Here is a 22221-nt window from a genome sequence, read left to right as displayed (position 1 = left end):
CTGGCTGTTGTTTCGAACACACACTCCACAGCCTGAGCTGCCCCAAAGTAAAAAAAACATTCTGCAATACCTTCTCAGGAGCAGACACAGATCCACAGAATAAAAAATACAAACACTGCTCGAGGAGCACTTTACGTTTGACAGACGTTGAACAGTGCATCGAACCTTTCCCCGCCTTCAAACGTCCAGCATTTTTAGATCTGCCTGAATATTCCTGAGACCCGTCTCTTCCCTCATGTGATTCTTCACCCTTTTATCTTTGAATATGCCAGTTATTTCACACCCGTGACCCCTGCTGCCTGAAACCGAGAGTCAACCCTTCCCTAAAGCCCTCTCTGACTTTGTCTCTCCTCTCCTTTCCCGCTCACATGACTTTCCTAATGCAAACACCTCTCCCCCCTTCTGAACGTCTCTGCATGCCCCCGGGGAGCGTGAGATTTAAAGCCGTTTTCAAAGGATGTTTAAAAAGGTCCGATCCATTATCACCAAAAGTGCCTAGGCCATCTGCACCGTTACAATAACGTGCATTTAAATGACTGAGCTCGATATCTGTACCCGCTGTGTATCACTGCTCGTCATGAGTCATACTACGGGCCCAGCCGAGCCCAGTTTCAGTTTTATGTTAATATCCTGCAGATTAAGTGGTGGGGTGACCACTGTATCGCTGCGGAGCATGTTTGCTCCTTGTCTTCCATGCAGACACAATGGAATATAATTAGTCGATGGCTGTTTCGCGCTCAGGCCTCCGTTCACTGCTAATAAATGCTAACAACAAAGAGTGAGGCCGTATGTCATTCGCTGCATTAACTACTGTACTGTTTTGTCAGGCGGGCTGCTCGTGAGTACATTACATACATTAGCAGTGCTTCCATTCTGTATCAGTCCTCTGATTACAATAAATGCTCCCGTGCATTGTAACGATGGGCTTTACAATAATGGGCCATAAATTAATACAGTGCTCAGCAGCAAATACTATTATGCTGTTAGTGTTTACAGTACACTCATGTATATATGACCGAATTGGTGGATAATTACCATTCACAAAGGCCGTCACACAACACAACAGCCACTTACTGTCCATTTGCCACCACATCGGAGGGTGGACAAAGGGGGAGGGTCTGCATTCTGATCGAGGATATCAACGCCCCAAATCCTCATTGATTTCAACAAGAGATCAATAAGTGTATCGCTAGCTGTGTCTTGCCACTATTAAAATACACAAGCGGCGGGCTGGATCTCTATTCTTTAATCTGAGAGAAAAGGAGGGCAGGTGTGAAAAGCTTATTAAGGTATAATTCACTGCTCTGTCTGTGTCATTTGGGCTTTGTGTTATCACTGAGATCATTCCCACACACACACACGCATACACACACACACACAAGTGTGCAGGAGCCCTGCGAGTGAGTGGCAAGCAAGCATATGTATGTGTGTGTGTGTGTGTGTGTGTGTGTGTGTTGGGGGGGGTGCTTCCATATGAAATGTACACGAGGGTGAATCTCAGTGGTGTTAATGGCTTTTTAAATGTCAGGGAAAGTCAGGGAATGATAAAGGAGAGATCTGTTATCCACTGTCCTCATGATCACCATGGAGCACGCCGCTGCTCTCACCTCGCCGAGGAGCCTCAGTCTGCGTGTGTGTGTGTGTGTGTGTGCAGGAGTAGGCCAACTTCCACCCGTGCTGATGTCAGCATGATTTATGCACCAATCAGATTAGCTCTGAGAGAGAGAATGAGAGAAAGAGAGTGGGGAGAGGGCTTCAGACATGGCTTGCTGGTTTATTGTCGTGTTTTTCATTTTGCATTTGGTCGAATCAGAGTCGAAAGATAAATAAGTACCACTTCAATTGATGCAGTAAAGAAACCTGACCCAATATGTGCACTATTATGTGTTAGAGCGGTATGTATTGACTCCGTTCGGGTTCAACACACGGTGCCTTGAAGAAAGTATTCCCTTGATTTGGCCTACACCACCTGCTAAACATCACTGTAGGGCGACACAGACACATGAATATCTTCATGTTAATACAAATATTTTTCTGATGCTGATATATAAAAGTGAAACATCAACATTACATTATCAGACAAAGATAAACTTTTTTAATTAAATTGGACAAATCGTATTTCTTTTGAGGCTCTTTTTTTTGTGTGATGTGTTTGCACATGTACAGTCCAGTGTTTTTCTGCCACTGATTTTCATAGAAATAACAGTGAAAGTGAGATTAAATAGAAATGACGATTTCTGTTGTCATTCTGTTGTTATTGTCTGTTTCTGCAGACAAAAAAAAAAACTTCCTTCACTTATTCTGTGAGGGTCAAAGGATCTGTTTCTTATTGCAAACAGTGTTTAATTCAGAAACAGCCTACGGTCCCGTCACCAGAACACAGTAATGATAGATAGATACTTTATTTATCTCCAAGGAGAAATTTGCAAATGACATAAATACAACAGCTACTAAACAATCATTATTATCCAGGCCAACGACATACATACAGCAACATGACTAAAGTCCAGTGTGTGTTCCCATTTGCATAATTGCAGAAAGCCCCCCAACACACAGACACAAACACACACACACACCAAACGCTTACACTGTTGGTTGACTCTCTTGCTGGCACAGACCAAATTTCCCATCTTCACTAAAATCCACACAAACCATGCTCTATAAAATAAACTGTATGTGTAGTATGTGCCATTGTGTGTGTGTGGTTTGCCCGGTGCCCTGGCCTGCTCTAACAGAGGGCTGAGTGATGTCACAGCAGACTGCATTTTAATAGAGAGGGAAGCAATTAGAGAGGGGACAGGGCGAGAGGTGGAGAGATGGAGGGGCTGTCTGTGTGACACACAGTACGCACAGCTCGCTCACACTCACACACACACACACACACACACAGCTCGCTCACACTCTCACACACACACTCATTACGAAGGATGAGTTAATTAATTGCACAGTGATTCATGGTACTTGTAATTAATCTCGTAGGTATGTGAGTGTGTTTTTGAGAGGTGACTCTTCTACCTTCCATTTGTAATGCGCACACACACAAACACACACACACACACACACACACAGAAAGAGTTGCTTTTCACATGAACACACACATTTCTTTTCTTCCAGAGTTACAAACTAGTGTTTTTTAGTTCTGCTTCACAAAATACAGGATCTTCTTATTAACCAGGTCATTGTTGTTGTTATTATTAGTCTTGTAGGGTTAATTAATATTTTCTTCAATTTATTTATTGCCCATTAAATTTATTACCATTAACTGTAACCAAAGTTCATTTATTGAGAGTTATCTTTCACGTCTGTGTATGCTTCACTGTTTGTCTTTTATTTTATGTCACTCTTCTGCCTTCTGTCTTGTGTTCACGGGGTGGCCGTGCAGAAGAGAGTGAAGAACTTGACAGTAGATAAAGGTTGAATGAAATGTATTGAATATATTTTTAAGACTTTAAAAGACATTCAAAAGACACAGTGTGTGTGTGTGTGTGTGTAACCTTCAGTGCCCACAGGGGAGTCGTATCTCACAGAACAGACAGTAAAACAGTGGGAAGTCACATTATGCAGGTAAATAATACGACACAAATGAAGCTGTGAGGTCATCGAGCCGTTTTAGCGCTCTGTATTTTGGCTTTGTTTTTTTATTTGGCTAAAAGGCTTTTCACCCAAAAAGCCCCGATTAGGGAGAGAGACAGAGAGAAAATGCACCGTGTGATCTTACATTTATTTACCTTACACTACTCGGTTACATCATGTCCCTGCAGAAAAGGCTTTTATTCCTCCTCAGAGCTCTTAGCACATTCCTTTCTTTCTTTTTTCTTTTTTTTTTTTGGATTGGTCCAGTTGAAAAATTATGCGTATTAATCTTGGCCTCCTCTACCCATGATCCTTTGCATTTATCAGCATGAGCGGGAGTGGTGGAGCAATCACATTTGGAAATTAAACAAATAAAAAAGTTGAAGATAGCCGAGTGAGTGATGAGGCCAGCCAATTGGTTGCAGCATAAATCTCCACCTGTCACCACCCCACCTCTGCCTACACACATTTGGATATTGTTATGATTTTACCGTGTTTGCATATATGAGCCTAATTTATTAGAATCAAACACCATCAGGCTTATTTACAAGCAAGTTTTGGTCCGCTGCCAATAAGCCCATTAAGTGCATTGTTGGAGAGTGGTTATATGATCAAATACACAATAGTAATTGTGAGTGGAGAGAGGCCGGAGCGTTTCTCAATGAGGTGATTATCTGCGCGCAGGTTATTGTGCCATTTCACCATGACAAGAAAATCTGCATCACACCGTCAATCACAGGCGTCAGAGCCGTGAGGTGGGAGAATGACAACAGCAAAGGATGAGGAGGGAAAAAGAACAAGAAACCAGAAAGAAAAAAGAAATACTCTGGATTTGTGTTTGAGAGAGAGAAAGAGAAAGATTATGTTTTCTTTTTCAAGAAAACTCAATCTCAATAGCCGCAGATGGCCCCAGTTAGGGAACATGAGAAACTTGTTATTTCCCTCCATCTTTCCCACTCTGTCAATCATTCCTTCCCTCCTCGGTTTCCTTCCTCTCTGTTAATGTAGAAGCCCATGTTTTTCAGAATATGCAGTATAGCTAAGTGAGTTAATCCCTGCATGTCTTCGAGCAGCATGGATGTGTGAGGGTGTTGTGAGCAGGGCTGGATAATGAACCTCAGTTCTTTGTAGGTACTGACCAAAATGGCCAAAGTGACACTGAGCATTAAAAACTGTCAAGTCTGGTCAGATTCATGATGATGTCTGATCAGATAAATCAACGTTTTGCAGTTTTTGACTATTTTAACATCGTTGCTTGAGTGAGACAATTAACATTTGAGAACTTTTGGTTTCTTTTTGATAAATATTATAAAGGAAAGTTGAAAAGAATCTTATTAAGTACAGTATCATCATGTTGGTGCTGAAGCTCGGACACACTAGTCACAGGTATGGAAAACTTTCAAACAATATCCTATTAACCAGCTCCCAGCCATGTAAACAAAGGAGCCTCTCTTGTTGCAACCTTCAAGAAATCATACAGACATGCCAATGCCAACACACTCACAACACATTCATATACATGCATACACACACACACACCGACTGACACAAAAGAGACAGAGAGAACAGGGGTCCGGGGCTAAGTAAGCGGTGCACCAGGTTATGCGTCATTTACCGCAGCTCAATAACAACCTTTCTCTCCGCCCGACACACCTGGTCACACAAAATGACACTCGCTGTCCTCTGAGAACACACACACACACACACCCAAACACACATCTCCTTTCACCCTATGGTGGCCTTAACCAGACACATTACATCCCCACTCTGCCATCTGCCTGTGACAGATGTATTTATGTAATGGTTTTGATAGGTATTGATTCACACGGCGGAGCCAGTTAAGAAACAGAGAAAAATGAGATTTCAAAATCAACATGGCTGAGGGCGGGTGTGTGGTGGACATGATGCCTGACAAGAAGACGAGCGATGTGTGTGTGTGTGTGTGTGTGTGGAGAGGAGAGAGGTCAGCAGTGACAGCTAAACATCGGGAGGAAGAAGCTCAGAGGGAACACACGCTGAAAACATGTGTGTGTGTGGACTGGCATGATTGTGTGTGTGTGTGTGTGTGACCTTGGCTTGGCCCGGTGGTAAAGTGGGGCGTCGAGAGAGTCAGTGTGAGAGCAGCCAAGCGTTCTCCCCCAGATTAGCAGGCTTTATTACTGCCACCAACCACTGGCCTGACAAATCCTCTTATTTCATTTTACCTTCCTTTACCTCTGCCTTGCTCTCTTTTCCTCACTCTTTTATTTCCCTAAAACCTCCCTCCCTCTTTCTCCTCCCAACTCTGCGGTAGCTTTGCATGCTTCACCTTGTACCCCCCTGCTTGCTCTCAGTTTTCCCTTACAGTCTAACAGCCCTATTTTCTATTTCCTTTTTTCTCCTCATTGTCTTTCCATCCTCCACACCGCTCTGCTCATACCTACACAGCTTTTTTTTCTACCATCCACGGCTCCACCTCTTGCTCCACTCCTCTATCTCTCCCCCCTCTCTCTCCCTCTCTATAGTGTGATGAATCTGTAGACAGGGGCTAATAATTGTACTTCAGCCCAAGTGCTCATTTTTCTTTGTGTTTGAAAGCTGTGACAGGCAGGAGCTCTTTTTTCTCTACCCCCCCGTCCCTCCTCTTTCTCCCTCTCTCTTTTCTTTCTATCCTCACACAATGGGTGAGTAAAATAACTCAGGGTTTACAAGGTCATGCTGTCTAGCGGTGAGGACACGCTGGGGATTTGGGGCTGGAAGGATTTCCTCAAAGGTGCCGTGTTGAGACTTCAATAAAAACAGAGAAAGTTATAGATTGCACAAGCAGATCTACAGGGGGAAATAAGTGCATTTGATAGTGAAGAGGCTCACTGAATCACAGCTATCTGGATCCAAATGTTATCAATGCTGTTCTAAAGATTCTTCATAAAGGTACACAAGAAAGACTGGAGGGGAAAGAAAGAGTCTACTTTCTAGCATGTGCCAACAACTCCAGCATCTTCATATTACACAACTTTCATCATTCGCAAAGAGAAACTACTTAAAATGCTCCACTTCCTGTCAGATAAAACATTCACATCTTATTTGCAGTGTGTTCCTGAGCAGCGTGTTGTTTTAATAGCGTGCCAAACACTAAAGGATGTCTATTTTAGTGCTACTGGTTCGCTGCATCTCAGAGAGAAATGCAGCCAGCACCGCGAGATGGGGCAGCCCCACTGCACTGCGCGCGCGCGCACACGCACGCACGCACGCACGCACGCACACAAGCTGTAGTAGTTTTTCCATCCCATAAGTGAATTAAAATTACATCGGAAAAAAATCTGCAAAGCAAGACTTATAACAAAGAGTTTTTATTCTGACAAGCAGACGTTTCTTTTTTATTAAAACGTACTAATTAAGTACAAAGGAGTCAGGGGAATGATCGGCTAATTTTTCTTCTTATTAAAAAACATATAATCTCAGGCTCAATCCAAAAAAGCAGTCGGCAAGAAAAGCACACGTGCAGACATGAAAAAGAAATGCTATTTCCATCGACTCTACAGCCGTACTTTATGAAAATTGATCAACAGTTTTAATCACAATGTCATCCTCAAACAAGAGAGATGGAAGGGGAGCAGGGGGAGGGAGGAGAACAGAGAGAAAGACTTTATTGCCTGCTGTAGTTAGATGGTAAATTTCCTCCTGGCAGATATTTATTGAGTTAGTTGAGTCTAGAGAGAGCTTTAACATTGATTGTGATCATTAAATATATCCGCTCGAAATGGCAACATGGCATTCCCTCAGTCAATGGAGCCAATAGGAGGAGAACAAAGGCATAATCAAATCAATCCTCTCATAATTATTCTCTGAGAGGTGAAATTAATCACAAGAAGAAATAAAAACAATAATGGAAAATGAAATGGTCAGTCGTAAACAATTACTGCCTAAATTGAAATAAACTCAGTGAAGGGGAGAAAAATCAACTGTAAATTCAAGTATTTAAAATAACAATCTCATATATATTGGTTATTTGGTTTACACCAGCTTTCGGTTATTATATTGTCTTGTACTGTTATTATAAGAGAGCGATAAAGAGACAGAGACGTGAAGACAGACAGATACAGTGTGTTTGTGTGTGTGTGTGTATGGGGGCCCTGCGGGGTCAAAGGATCAAGGTCCTGCTCTTGTGAGAGCCGTGCCTCTCTCTCCTCCCTGCTCGCTGAGAGGAAGTGTAGCTTATTGATTAGCTATCAGATGATTCCGATAGGGCCTAATCGATTGGACTCTGTATGAAAGCCAGGCAGGACCCTCCTCTTCCTCCTCTCTCAGGCACACACACCCTTGGATCGTCCACTGCAATGCACAGCCGCTAGTTGTTTGTTGTTCTCCTTTGTGTCTTGAGTCCGTCTCTCCAATCGAAGGTTTCCTCAGACGCTGTGTTCTGGAGCTCCAGTTTCGTAGAGTTGTCACTGATAAGCTAAACCTGCAAGTTTAGCCGAGCGAGATGATTTCTCGAACATTTACATGGATGTAAGTGCCGAATGGGCAGGTAACACCGTACTGAGAAGCCGGATTTATTGGTCAAACTGATGTGTTTCCAGAATGCATCATTATTAAGTCGGCCTCCTGATATACAGTCACAAGCATTTGACGTTATTCTTGTGGTTATCTTATTCCCAGGTTCAGCCTTCCTCTTCTGCAGGGAGGTGGAGAAGCGTGCAAACGTTATGTAAGTCAGAAATAAATGTGTGGAACTACTCTCTTTAGGATCATCAGTGAAGCAGGTTGTCAGACTCTGCAATAAAATAAGAATCTTAAGAAGTTATTTCATCTGGAATTGCTTTGAATAAAATTGTATTTCAATAGCAGTGGAGTGTGACACAATGCAGGTGTCAGACCCGACTTGAGAGACCAGACGAGACAGGAACTTTCTTTTAGAATATCCAGTGGCAGCACAGCCACACAGGAAGCCTACATTTGGAAACTACAAACACAGCAGGGCAGACTAACTAAATAAGTCACTGGGGTCCGACAACAGACAGAGGCAAACTAAACAGCCGACACGCCGACTGACTGGGAAATGCGTCTGTTCGAGGCAGACACAGGGGAAGGGAGCGCTGTTGTCTCTCGCCGAGGCTCGTGCTGCGGCTCAGCAGAACGAACACACATGGAGAAAATAGGCTCTTTAGTTGATTAACAAGCAGGCAAACTCTCAGACGTGCCAAACTTTTCCACTGATAGTTCACCAGGGATAGAAGCACAGTGCCACGGATGAGCCAGAGCCTCATCAGCACCATGGACAGCGACCACGGGAATCCTTTGTTATCATTAATATTTTTTAACACTGGAGCGGTGCTGCAGCTAACATTGCTGTTAACTCCTATTAAGTACAGCTTTAGGATCCCTCAGCATGTGATAGTAATTGTCTTCAGGGGTCACAACTCCGCACTGCAGCTAAACACAGATGCGCTGATTTAGAGGAGAGACACACTCTGGAGAGTTTTATAAAATTGCCTGTTTTCTCGCTGGATTCCTCCCTGGGAATATACAAGACACCGACAGCTCCTACAGTGTGTGTGTGTTTGTGTGTGCTGTATCTCTGTTCCAGATATGTCCTATGCTGTGAAAGGACAGCGATAAGACACCTGTACTCAGGCTACAGCACAGATTATAACAGGGCAGGACATCCAGTATCAGTTTCTGCACAGGCCACATTTGTGTAGAGGCATGTTTCTGACTGAGCGTGTGTTCTGTGAGTCCGTCTGCAGAGGAGGGACTGACAGGGAGTAGAAGAAGAGAGACGTGCCATGAATGGTGGTGTGACACAGAGACTGTGTGTGTGCGTTTATGTGTGGGCCAAACAGAACAGCGGAGTTACCCCGCTGCTCTTCTGATCGGAGGAGTGACATTATCACGGGAGCAGAGAAAAATGTTTTGTTTTTATTAAATGTATTGTAATGCTGATGATTCTCAGCCCACACTGAACACATTTTTCCTCTCCTCAGTCCGACTTAGCCAGACTTCAGTGTGGCTCACTTGTCAGCTCCCTACACAAATATCTCCCCCTAATGGCCTGCGAATGAACGGACTGTCTGTGTCAAAAAGGATGTCACACACGATACTGTAAAACAGATTTTTATTAAACATTTTCTTTCATTTGTTTTTTGTTTTTACAGATATCATGACACTGGAATGCTGATGTTTCGAGAGCAACCTACGGCACCCAGACTGCCATAAAGCACAATGTCTCAAAAGCATCCCAACAGCGGCTTCAGGGCAACCAATCCAGAGCAAACCCAAAGCCAAGAGTTCAATATCAAAACAACGACGAAAAAATGCGAACAGGAGACTGAAAATCCTCACATTCTTCTGCTCCGACAACAAGGGAAGAAACACAGAAATTAAAGATCCTGGACTCCTGGAAAGAAGATTCTCCACCATCTGTATTTGCTATTCAAATGGACAAAGATCATCCCAGAAATACCTCCAAATTGTAATTTAGATTTACCAGAGTTTAGATTATTAATAAGTAGGTTGAGTCAAATAGCAAACAGAAAAAAATATGATGTCCACACCCGTTTAGCACATGCCCAAAAATCAGGATATTGTAAATATATGTACAGAAAACTAATAGGGACATTGATAAGAAATAAAACTATTGCAGAATAATGTATATAGCCATAAGAATCATACCTCTAGTGTGTTTATACTATATCCAGAGTGTCACATGCCCATTACTCCTGATTTCTTCAATGCCCAAAAAGATTCAGCACAAAGATGAACTAACGCTCTCTGTATGTCAATAGGAAACATCAACATCTACGTAGAACTAGACAAGACGATACTGAATATACAGACATTAACTGGGAAGACACAATATTTGCCATATAGTGCACTATTGCTGGAAACAGATGCATATGTCACAGAGAGTGCTTTATTAGGTAACCCTGTATTTTTAGCAAGATGGGTCATTAGCTTCTTTGCCCTTTTAAAAAGACAGTCGTGAAATGGAGAAGACTTGAGAGAGTTATAAACAGAGAAAGAACAAACTTTAAGAGATCCCTGAATTCGTCCAAAATCTTCTCCCGTCCCCCACCTCCCATTGTGAACTACCACAGCAGAGCTGAACCCAACCCAGACTTTAATTTATTCAATAGAGTGTATATGACCCCCACTCCTGTACTGTATATGTAGTGTGTTTTAGCCCCCGTAGTGATGTGTCCAGATGGGCTTCTGTGGTTTGGCAGCTCTCTTGTATAGTGCAGTCAGAGTACAGTTACCTTTTATTCAGTTCAAACCTAACAGGACATCGCCATGACCTGCCGTCCTTTCTCTTTGATTCCTGTTTGGCTAGTCCCCTTCCTCTTCCTCCTCCTACTCTGCCTCTGTCCATCAGAGGGCCTGTATGCCTGCAGACCTCTCTGCAACCAGGCGCTCGCTCAGCTCCCACAGGCTGGCAGCGCTGCTGTGGTCCTGGGCCTGCATGGACGGCAGACAGCGGAAGCAATTGTTGAAGTACATGCCGCCTAACCCCTCCAGCTCCGGAGCCACGGCGCAGTACACGGTGGTGGCCGCCCCTTGTTGCTGTGGACAGAGGAACACATACACAGATGTCAGATCGGTGGGCGAATCATGAGACTGAGACAACGGAACGGCATCAGCCTGCAGGAGGAGACAAAATATAGAGAAGTCATTTATGAACACACAGACATTAGGACGTGTCCTGTCCAGAGAAAAGATCCTCTGTGTCCTCTGTGAGACACATACATCTACACACACACATATACAAACACATATACACACACACACACACACACACACACACACACAGACAAAAAAACGAGACAGCAGGACAGAGCGTCCACAGGGAAAAAAAATAAAAAAAAAAAGACTCCACACGCTGTCTCTCCCCTCTCCTTGCATCCCATGATGACTGGGTCATATTACCATGGGAGCAGCATAACCCCATACTGTACATATATTTATATACATATATTTATTTATTTATTTCTCTACCCGGTGTGTACAGGACCTCTGGCTGTATGTGAATGCTACAGATGTATAGACTCACAGTGGAGAAGGTGAGAACGTGGACAAGAAAATTACACCAGCTCCTGTCTGGATGGGAATCACCAGGAAAAACCACAGCTTTTATGCATATTGTAAAAGAGCAGGTTTTAACGCCATGGTTATGAATATGTATATTTTCACATGATGTGTATACGGGTTCAGCCAGGCTTTCAACGTTGAGAATAAGAACTGCAAATGATGCAAGTACAATTCTGTACCTCAGTGTTAAAACCAGAAGTTGGTCAGTTACAGACAAGCGATATTTTCACGTACAATATACAATATACAACACACACACACAAAAACACACACCACAAGGTTTTCCCTCCGACCCTTTCTCAGACCCTTCTCTCATTTTTAGGCAAGTTTAAATCTTACAATCACTCAAGTCTCAACCCAGAAAATGACTCTGTTTCATGTCGTCTCAAGCCGTGACGCACTGTAAAAGTAACGTCACAGTATTTGGACGCAACCTGCTAAGTTCTACTAATACACCCTGTACCATCAGTCAGTAATTAGTAGGGATATTCTTGGAGGAGGGAGATTTCTGTGACATTTGAAAATGAAAGCTGAAACTGCAGCAGAATAAACACGTCAGAGAGAATTACACACATAACCCAACTGCTCAAAGAGGAATCTTTCATGTTGCAGCTCCGGCTAAAAGCTGCTGTGACAGCTTCCCCGCAAACTCCGGGGCTGGAGACGACTTCTATGTGGCCACATGAAATGGTTCGCCTCTTTATCTCCCAATGAGAGGCAGCGAGAGTGAGATGGGGGGGGGGGGGGGGGGGGGGCTGAGGACTAATGTTTAGTACAGAGCACTGGCACACAGTGAGACAACCTCATATACGCAGTAGTCAAACACGGGCAAGACACACAAACATACACAAACATGCATAATGGAGCCACATTACATGCCAACTGTTTGAACAGCTTCCTAAAGCAGCTGTGAGACCAACACACATGAAGTGGAAAGATCCATTGAGGTCTAAAGCACTTGTACTTTCACATGCAAGTACAAAAATATGCACAGAAATGCAAATGAAATGAACAAAATACACACACGAACCAGATTCCAAGAAATATTTTTCTCATCAACACACATAAAGCCACACACACACACACACACTTACACACAACCCCCTCTAAGCTCTAAGTAAACTTCCGCCAGGAGGAGCCCTGGTTGGTAACGTTGCAGCAGCAGATTGAGTGTGTTTGAAGCGCAGTGTGATGAGAGAGCTGGTAAACAGCAGATGAAAAGGCAGCATCTCTGTGTGCGCCGCTGTCTGTCTCACCTGCCAGCGGGGCGATAACTTCATCCACATCACATGTCGCCATATCAAAGACAGACAAATGCCAAGCAGTGTCTCCGAGTTGCAGGTTCACACACACTCAGTTTAACTCATCTCCCTCGCTTAGGGCATCTGATTTAGCTCGTCTGAAAGCTAAATGCCTTTTAAACTCCACTGAAGATTTCGGTGCTGCAGGCTCTGGCTCGCTGACGCCCCCTTGAACTTGGCTGACTTTCAAAGCAGTTTGTTTGTGTCCAGTTACCAAACACTGGTCCTGCTGTAAGTTGAAATATTGATAAAATAAACTTTCATGTTCGTAATCCAAATGCATGTGGCTGACTTCAGGATGAAGTCTTTAGTATTTTTTCTAAAAAGTGCTTCCATTTTTTAAATTTCTTTCCTAGAAATGCAAGCCTGTACTACTGTTCCTTTATGGACTGCAACAGTCTAGTTAGCAGCGCATGGATCAGTACATGAACTGTGCTATCTTATTGGTGTTTAGCTCATCCCCCTCACCACTTGACCTTGTGACCTCTGTAGAAGATAAGGCTGATGAGATTAGGCATTAACATGCTCAACCACCCACCGCAGCCATCTATCATTGTGTGTGTGTTTGCAGATAGGCGGCGAGGGGTGTGTGAGGTAGTGAGAAAGAGAACAAGAGAGGGGTGTGCAACAACCACGACACACTTGCGTTACACAATTACACGTAAACACGTACGGTATTCACACGTGCATGCCTGAAACAAAGCATGCGCCTGCACACGAGCACGAACAGATACACACTCAGAACAACCAACATGAAAGGTAACGTCACCGAACCGTTGTGCATCATACACATTTCTAACCCATGTGAAACTGTACATTATGCCTGTAAATTTTACCTGTCTACAAACTGATGGATTTTGCTGTGTGTCTTTAATCTTCTGCAACTAAATGTGAATCATTACGTCGTGTACAGTAGTTTTCAGAGAAACACCCGTGAGTTTTTCTCTACAACCCAGAGCTGTAGACTTTGACTGGCCTGACATGAAGACAGTTCTGACTGGATAAATTCTCAGTGAAAATGTGACAATAATATTTGCCGTGTCGCAGGTGATTGCAAAGGTTTTGCAGCTAGTAAATACAGCTACAGCTATTTATTTAATCATTGTGATGTGTGAATTTATGGGTGTCTGGTTGCCCTGCCTATTGTCGTGCAATTCAGAAAGCCAGTCACAGGGATCCACTGCAAACATCTTATTATATACTGGGCTCTAGAAGTCATCTCTGTAAAAGAAAAGAACGACTTTAGCTTTTAAAGCTATTAATTATTATCTTTAAAGGATGTAATAAATTGCATTGCTGAGACTTGGTCTCAGCTATGTAAAGACATCATTTTAAAAAGTTTTGACTCGTGCCATGTCTTTAATAGACACAGCCAGCACTGAGAGACTCCAATAAAGACTTGACCAGGACTTGTGACTTACCCAAAACAAAACCAGCTCTGCTACTACCACACTGATTTAGGGAGGGGAGAAGATGGGACAGATGGAGTGCACCAAAACAAACCTAAATCCAAATTGAGCCTCTATGCTAAAAATAAAACATAAAGATCACAGCACCACAGCAATATGACAAGCCAAAGGAGCAGGACAGGAGAGCTGATTTTACTTAATTCTGTGTATATCTGACTTTGTGGGTCATAAAAACACACCCAAACACTGAGAGAATACTCACAAAACACCCTGCAATAAGCTGACTGTAGACAAGCAGCAATGAGCCTGCAGTTAGCCTGGGAACTACTACTACGGCTCTGGAACTGCTCTGGGATCAGATCCAAGTCTTCCAATCTAAGTATCAACTCAATACCCAAGGACCTCACGGACTTGCAATAGACACGTCCTTGTACAGTGCTACGCAATAACCAGTTGCTGAAAACTCCTTATTGAGCGTATTCAAAAGCAAAAAGGTTTGTGTGGGGGAGATGTGATGTTGTTGAATTAACAGTAATGTTACTTTGCCGTGTTCTGTTCTGTGTCTTCATCATCCAAGTTGTACTCAGCCGTATGAGCTTTCTCTGACCCTATGCATGTGACCCTTCACCCCCCACATCTGTAGTTATGACATTGACCTCTCCCTCTGACCTGGATGTAAATAAACCCAGTACTGTAGAGCAGTCTGTTTTTGGCCCATCCCTGTACATACAAACCTGTAAATACGAACAGCTATGCATGCTGAAAACCTAGCAATTCTTTCAGGTACTTTTATAATCCCCAAATTCTCATATGGCATGTGCTGAAAAAAAATAATAATTTAAAAAAGTAGAAAAAAGAAAAGATTAAAAATGAAAAAAAAAGTTTAAAATAAATGAGTTGATAATATTGTCAGACAATATCCTCTCTTGGACAGTGTGTGTAGAGTCTTCCTGTTTTCTTACTCCTGTGGGTGGTTCTCTTCCTTTGCCTGTCCCTTCTGTGTTTCTGCTCACCATCTGTGTCAGTTGTTGTCAGTTGGCATTTGTACAGCAGCGAGGGTTGAGGCAGAGCAGAAAAGAGAGGCTGACCTCTGTGATGGCACTCCAGTTCAGCAGCAGTGCTTAGTGTTGGCAAAGCGACTCGTGCCTGGGACACCATTTGAGAAGTCCAGTTCTTGGCATGAACCACAGATGATTACAGCATACGTCCATGCTTGTCAGATGGAGGCCGTCTGGATATGCAGCAGGTCGAGAAAACAGTTTTGGTCGGGCGGAACAAAATTTTTGTTTCTTTTATCATTTTCGTCAGGCTGCTTGAAGTTTGGTGAGCTGTCAATCACGCTCAAGCGGCATCCTGTGATCTGAAGTATCCATTATGTCGGGAGCAAGTGCTGATAATTTCTTGCAAATAATATTTTACCCTGTTTTAGTCATATTTTAGGAAAACATGTAAACTACAGATTTTCTTTGTCATCTACAACTGGTAAAATACCTGAATTCTAAAGGTACTTGATGAATACAAATGATTTTATACAATCCAATGTAATAAGGCTACAGCATGCATTTGGAAAGTGTTTCCAGGCTTGTAGCCCCAGTAAAGGGATCAGGAGGAGTGCAGTTTTTGCCTCAGCCCTCTGCCAAACCTCGTGGACTAGCTATCCTGAAAGTGTGATTCCAAAGGGATTGTGATTCTGTTTCAGGAATGTTTTTTTTTCAGCCTGTGATGTTTAAAATAGATGGAGGTGTCTGATTTTTAATCTGTGCTAAAGATATTTTACATTTAATAAATAACCATTGAAATCAAGAACTTCCTCTGTGTATGTGTGCAGTTTATGTGTGAATATATGTGTGTGTGTGTGTGTGTGTGTGTGTGTGTGTGTGTGCTACCTTTGCCCTCAGCCTCGGTAACCTCTTCGAGCTGACAACTCAGCTGAGCGTGCCTGGCCCAGCTGTAGAGGGAATCCTGGGTAATGCGGTCCCCTCAGATAAACAAGCTGGACCTCCATTCAGCTTGACCACTCAACCAAGAGAGCAGGAGATTAGCACCTCAAACACCTCTGCGCACACTTCAGAAAGCACCCTGACACTCGCCCCTGTGACTCTGACGTGACGTCTCTCACCCTGACCGAGGTAGGCCAAAGGTCACATTAGACGTAAGCAAGTAAATCTGCTGTGAATTTTGTGAGTTGTGGCGCGATTGAATATTCCACATGCGCTCTGCAAATGATTCACCGCTATGCATCTGAATACGGGCTACAGCCTTTATTCAAGTGGGAGCCATGTCCACAATCTGACTGAGAGCTTGTTTAGATCCCCTGAGAATGACCAGCACTCCTCATCACGGTTCTCCCAACTGATTAGTCTACCCATGGTCATCTGTATTGTACTAAACTCTATTTCATACCCTCCATTAGCCCACAGGCTGATGGCTAATACTCACCTACTGGCAGTGTGCTCCCCTGAGGGGCATTAAGGACAGGATGGAAGGTCCAGCCTCCTCCCTCCCTCCTTCTCTTTCCATTCCTTCATCATGCCTGCTCAGTCTCTCTCAGTCTGTCAGCCTTGCCCCCTGCTCCTTCCTCGGCCCCTTCTTTTCCATCAACCCTCTGCAGATGCCTATTCCCCTGCAGCCCCATCCCCCCTCCGGCCTCATAACTTACAGGACTGGGCATACAGTGCTACTGTGGCTGAGGTCTCATGGGTAAACAGTCATAGTAGGACCTCTTGGAGGTAAATGGATCTCTTTCCCTGGAGTCCCTGATCACAGACGAGCCCTGTTGACATTCTTTCTTTCTATGTAAGCGAGCAGTGATGTAGTAAAAGATGAGAGCGGAGAGAGAGAAAGAAGCAGAGGAAGAAAGTATGTAGGAGTGGCAGGAACACAACACAAAGCACAGCAGAAACCCCCTCCTGCACTATTTCTCTCGCTTTCTCTCTGCGGCCCTCTCTTTACTCCATTTGCGGCAGATAAGATCAACCGAGTGTCGGTCATCAACAGCCTCCTGTCACACTGATTGTTCATCTGTTGTGTGTGTGTGTGTAAATGTGCAGTCCAATGCGACATCGCTGCATACATTTAATGCCCACATGTTCGAGGGAACAATAGAAGAGGAAGTGAGGCACGAGGTGGAGGGAATGCAAAGGACAAGAGGGAGAGGAGGAGGGGAGGCATAAAGACGAGAGGAGGGACAAGGCGAACGGGGAAGGAAGCGAAGAAGAGGAGGAGATGAGGGGGCTAGGACACAAGGCATCCAAGGGGAAAACGACAAGGAGTCAGAAGGACTTGCGCAACGACTGTGAAACTATCTCATTTTTATCTTGCGAGAGGACTTCCGAAGTGATCCGCACAACCTAATTATTTTCCCCTAATAAAAGCAACATATGCTAAGACAATAAAAGGCCTTATTGGACACCTATTCATTAAAGAGGAGCAGTAAAAGGAGCAGGACTCTGGCACAGGGATTAGCTTTTAAAAGGGCTTTTCTCTTGCTGGAAATGGCCTTAGTCTTCCTTTAGCACGCCCATATGGGTGCATAGCCCGCCATAAAAGTTCTGAATTATACATGAAGGGGCCTGGCTGCTTTATTGGCTGTGATCTGCTTTTTTCGCTCTCACCTGATTGCGTCAGTGCATGATACCTCAAAGTTTGGACCGAATCACGCTCGATTCTCATCTCGCTGTGTGTGAACGCTACATTGCGTACAGTTTTGAGCGAAGAGTTGCTCCGATGTAAAGTACATATTGGAAACGACAACCATTCAGCAGCAGTAATATAAGCCATAATTCACAAAAGTTGGTTAAGTTAGTAACACCTGGTTGAAATAACGCATGCTGGTGACTCACGTCTGACAGTTTGACACAGTGAAGTCATTATTCCATATGGTCAATGTACTGTAAGTGTCACGATGTTTCTATTATGAGCAATGCTGTCTGTGTGTCGGTATGTGAGTGTGTGATGAGCTGGTGTAATAGGGCCACACACAGGTGTGTGTATGCTCACCTCCTCACTGATGCACTGGCTAATTGGTCTCCTGCGGCAACCTGACATATTCACACACTCACAATCTCTCTCTCCCTCACACATTTTCAGGTGTGCACATACCAAAAAACACACACACATAACAATGTAGTGTGCAGTAGTTATTTCCACATGTATACAGTGCACATAAGTGCAAACACAACCATGCGTGCACATGCACAGGCAGCCCGCAGAGTGTATTTCCAAATGAACTCATTATCACAGTGCTGACTCCAAGTGAAGAATGACACCCTGTTCATACTGTACACACACCGACTGTACAGTACTGTAAGAGAGAAGAAAAACCAATGACCAGAAAGGCATACTGCAAAACACAAACGCTATGAAAGAAAATGTACCCAAAAACCAAACATCTCTAAGCTGCATCCAAAGTGTTATTTCTCCACCAAAGAGAACACATGTGACACAATGCAAAAGTTATCTGTGTTTTTGTCATGTTATATACGAGTAATGATAGCAGCCGTCACTGCACTCAGCTGAAACAATTACTGAGAATACAATCCCAAAATTTAACATTACAACTGGGAAGGAAGCCCCATTATTCAACAGAGCAGAGACATGTTATACAGCCGTCACACAGAGCAGAAAGGGAAATGTATTTTCAGGCAAATGACTGACATGGTCGGAAAGAAAACAGTGAACAATAAGCAGCTGAGTCCCAGAGAATGTGCACAAAGTGGGAAAACGCTTGCCTTCGATTTTTTAGCCTCAATATTCTGTTTGTTTGCTTTCAAGCTCATCTTAACCCATCTGAAGTTCATTCTCCTCTGTAGATGTTGTAGTCTGAGAGAAAGTCTGTTCACATTGTCTATCCTGCTCATTTATCTATTCCCTCTAACCCATTCCCCCCCCCCTCCCCCTTCCCTCGTGGTGGAGGTCGAGAGAGGGATGTTCTGTTTTAAATAAGAAGGCAGCACTGGCCCATTAAACTCTGATAGTAATGATATTAATTTGGCAGGAACGTGTCATTTTCACAAGAGAGCAACTAGCTGAACTGTCATTACGCACACACACTTACACACACAGGCGACGCATTCTGTCTCATTCACACTGTCTCTTGCACACACTCACACAAATGCATCCTCTCTCTCTCTCTCTCACACTCTCTCTCTCTCTCACACACACACACACACACCGAGCAGGAACATGTCACAGGAGAGCAGCTAGCGGTAACATTATGAGAGAGTTGGAGAGATCTGCTAATGGGATAGATTAGTGTGCCCTTGGTCACAACGGCTACAATGGAGTGACTGGAGCTGTGACTTATATCCATGTCCCACCTCTTCACCCCGTTTTACTCTCCTCTACAGCACTTTCTTTTGCTGTCTCTTCCTCTGACCCCCTCTTCCTCTCTCCTTTCTGATCCTCCACACCTTCGCATTTTGTCCCACCTTTATAGAGTATATTCAGCTGTTCCTCTTCTCTGTCAACTGTCAAAAGGAACATTACTAGCAAACAGTATGGCAGCAGCATGCCACTGTAGCATCTCTTCCTAATTCCAAAAAGAAGAAAAAGAAGGGAATGACGTGTGTGTGACTTTTGTGCTATTGGGAAAAATTGGCAGAGTAAGACCTCTTATTTTCTCTGTGCTTAAGAGCGGCTAGCCCAGATCTGACAATCATCCACTGTGTCATCTTCAGGCGTATCAGGCGGCCTGTCTGTCAGGACCTCTCCGCCTCGGCTTGAGGCTATCCACGCCTTCGGTGGCGAGGAGAGGATGTGCTGGTGGATGATGTGGTGAACAGACTTATTGATGAATCGATACAGGTTCGCTGCACTGGCTAATAAGCAGCACAAAGTTTACTCAGTTATCTGTACTGTAAGTTGCTGCCAGTGAAAAAAAGAAAAAAAAAAGTGCCCCGTCTCTAAAGCAGCGTTTTTCCTGTATGCCTCTACACTGTGTAACGTCAAACAGCCAATCACCAGCATTATTAGATCTTGGTACAAACATGTTGCATGCTTATTGGCTCACTGACTGATGGGATTCACTCCTTACATATTGAAATTTGGTACCAAATGACAAGCGGTTTTTTGATACTTGTTAGTCCCAGCAATTCGGTCAGTGCCATAAAATGATTGGAGCTCGGTACCCAGCCCTATCCTGGATCCATATTCCTCACATGTTTTACAGCCTCTGTGTATCTGCTATTTTGTCATCATAATTTGTATACACTGTGATTTTTTTTCCTTTTTTTGTTTGTCTATTCTGTACTCACAGCATCTATTGCATCTCTGTCTGATGGATCCCTCCTCTGTTGCTCTTCATGAGCTTTCTTTCCTTTTATCCCTGTTCCCTTCTTTCAGGGTTTTTTTAGGGTGGGAGTTTTTCGTTACCTGAATCTGAAGGGTTGAAGGATTGAGGGTGTCATGTGCTGTACGGATTGTGAAGCCCCATGGGGCAAATTATGATTTGTGATATTGGGCTATATAAATAAAATTGACTTGCCACCACAGGGTTTTTGACTGGGTGCTGGAAACTTCATCAGGACCAAAGCTGAGCTGAGATCACGGAAACGATGACAGAACTGTTTGTGCTGCAAAGCAGTGATACATTACCAGAATCAGGATTTTTTTTCACATTATGGATCTTTGTTAATGGAGCCTAATGAGCACAAAGGACCTTCCTAATCGATACGTGAATAAAAGTGATGGCAATCACAAAGTGTTAGTTGTATGCTGAGTGAAAAGCTGTCCTAATCAACAAGATCACACAAAAATGTTCTCATTTGCTCTTGTCTGTTTATTGTTAGCAGCATTTCTTTTTAATTGATTCGAAGTTGTCCAAATATTTTTCATTTCTGTTCACATCTAGACGTTTGGGTTTGGTCATACCTCTGTGCCAACTGCTGGATACTGAAATTTGAATGGGTCAAAGTAAATGCATGCAGAGGTTTGTTTGCATATTCACGTGCAAGAGAGAAAACCTGCAAATAAGGGGGAAATGGCAGAGAATGGAGAAAACTAGATTGATTGACTCAAAGAAAGAAAGAAACACCTTGCTTAGAAGAAAAGGGTGCTGAGATTAAGAAAACTCTGTGTTAACGTATTTTACGAGTGTTTTTGTTATATTTGCTTTAGACTACGACAGTGAAAATGTGTGCTTATTGATTAAACATGTAAAACTTGAACATGAACAAACATGCAGAATTTCATCTGTCAGAAGTCACTCTGCTGAACTTATTAAGATGTAACACCAATAAGATCTGTCCAGCATCTCTATAGCACTGATAAATACACACACAGATCACATATGCACACTTACATACACTGAAACACACACTGACCCTCAAAGCACCAAATACACTACAGAGGGATGTGCTACCACATTGTGCAGTGTGAGAAGAACCTGACTGCGTTTACCTATTGTTATTGGTATGCTGATCCATGTGTATGTGTGTGTGTTTGTGAATGTGTGTGTGAGTGCATGTATGGGTGTGTGTTTCTGTGTGTGCGTCCACGCTGACCCCATCTCGGCACTCCTGACCGGTTGAATGCGGGCTGCATAAATTAGTGCTGATGCTCTGCGATGTAATTATGCTGCTGTCACGATGGCCCCTCTACTCAAATTCATTTTAATAAAGTTGGTCTCCAAGGTTACCGACCGGGGGTCACCTTCGGTGTCAGCCCCTATGGATCTCGCTCACGGAACATTCGGAAAGTCTGCGGTCGGAGTACGGTAACACCTTAACACGACAGCCTGAACCCCCCACATCACAACACACACACACACACACACACACACACACCTCACTGACTTACTGTGGATGGAGAGAGGCAGGTGGCAGGAAGGAGGAGGGAGGAACCAAGAGTAGTAGAAATGAAGAAGTGGTACA

General features: G+C 43.6%; 1 protein-coding gene across 1 annotated transcript in view; it reads right to left on the bottom strand.

The window, feature by feature from the left end:
- Window positions 1-9680: 9680 nt before the first annotated feature.
- Window positions 9681-22221, bottom strand: part of wwox (WW domain containing oxidoreductase) — a 126603-nt gene continuing 114062 nt past the window's right edge. Inside the window, exon 9 of the mRNA XM_041939201.1 lies at window positions 9681-11115. Within this exon, the coding sequence (XP_041795135.1) occupies window positions 10924-11115 (192 nt within the window). The 3' untranslated portion in view covers window positions 9681-10923. The remainder of the gene's footprint in view (window positions 11116-22221) is intronic.

Source organism: Chelmon rostratus, chromosome 6 (assembly GCF_017976325.1).
Source record: "Chelmon rostratus isolate fCheRos1 chromosome 6, fCheRos1.pri, whole genome shotgun sequence".
Classification (NCBI taxonomy): Eukaryota; Metazoa; Chordata; class Actinopteri; order Chaetodontiformes; family Chaetodontidae; genus Chelmon; species Chelmon rostratus.
The sequence above is the reverse complement of the archived record's forward strand: the minus strand, read 5'-3'. Positions and strand labels throughout refer to the sequence as shown.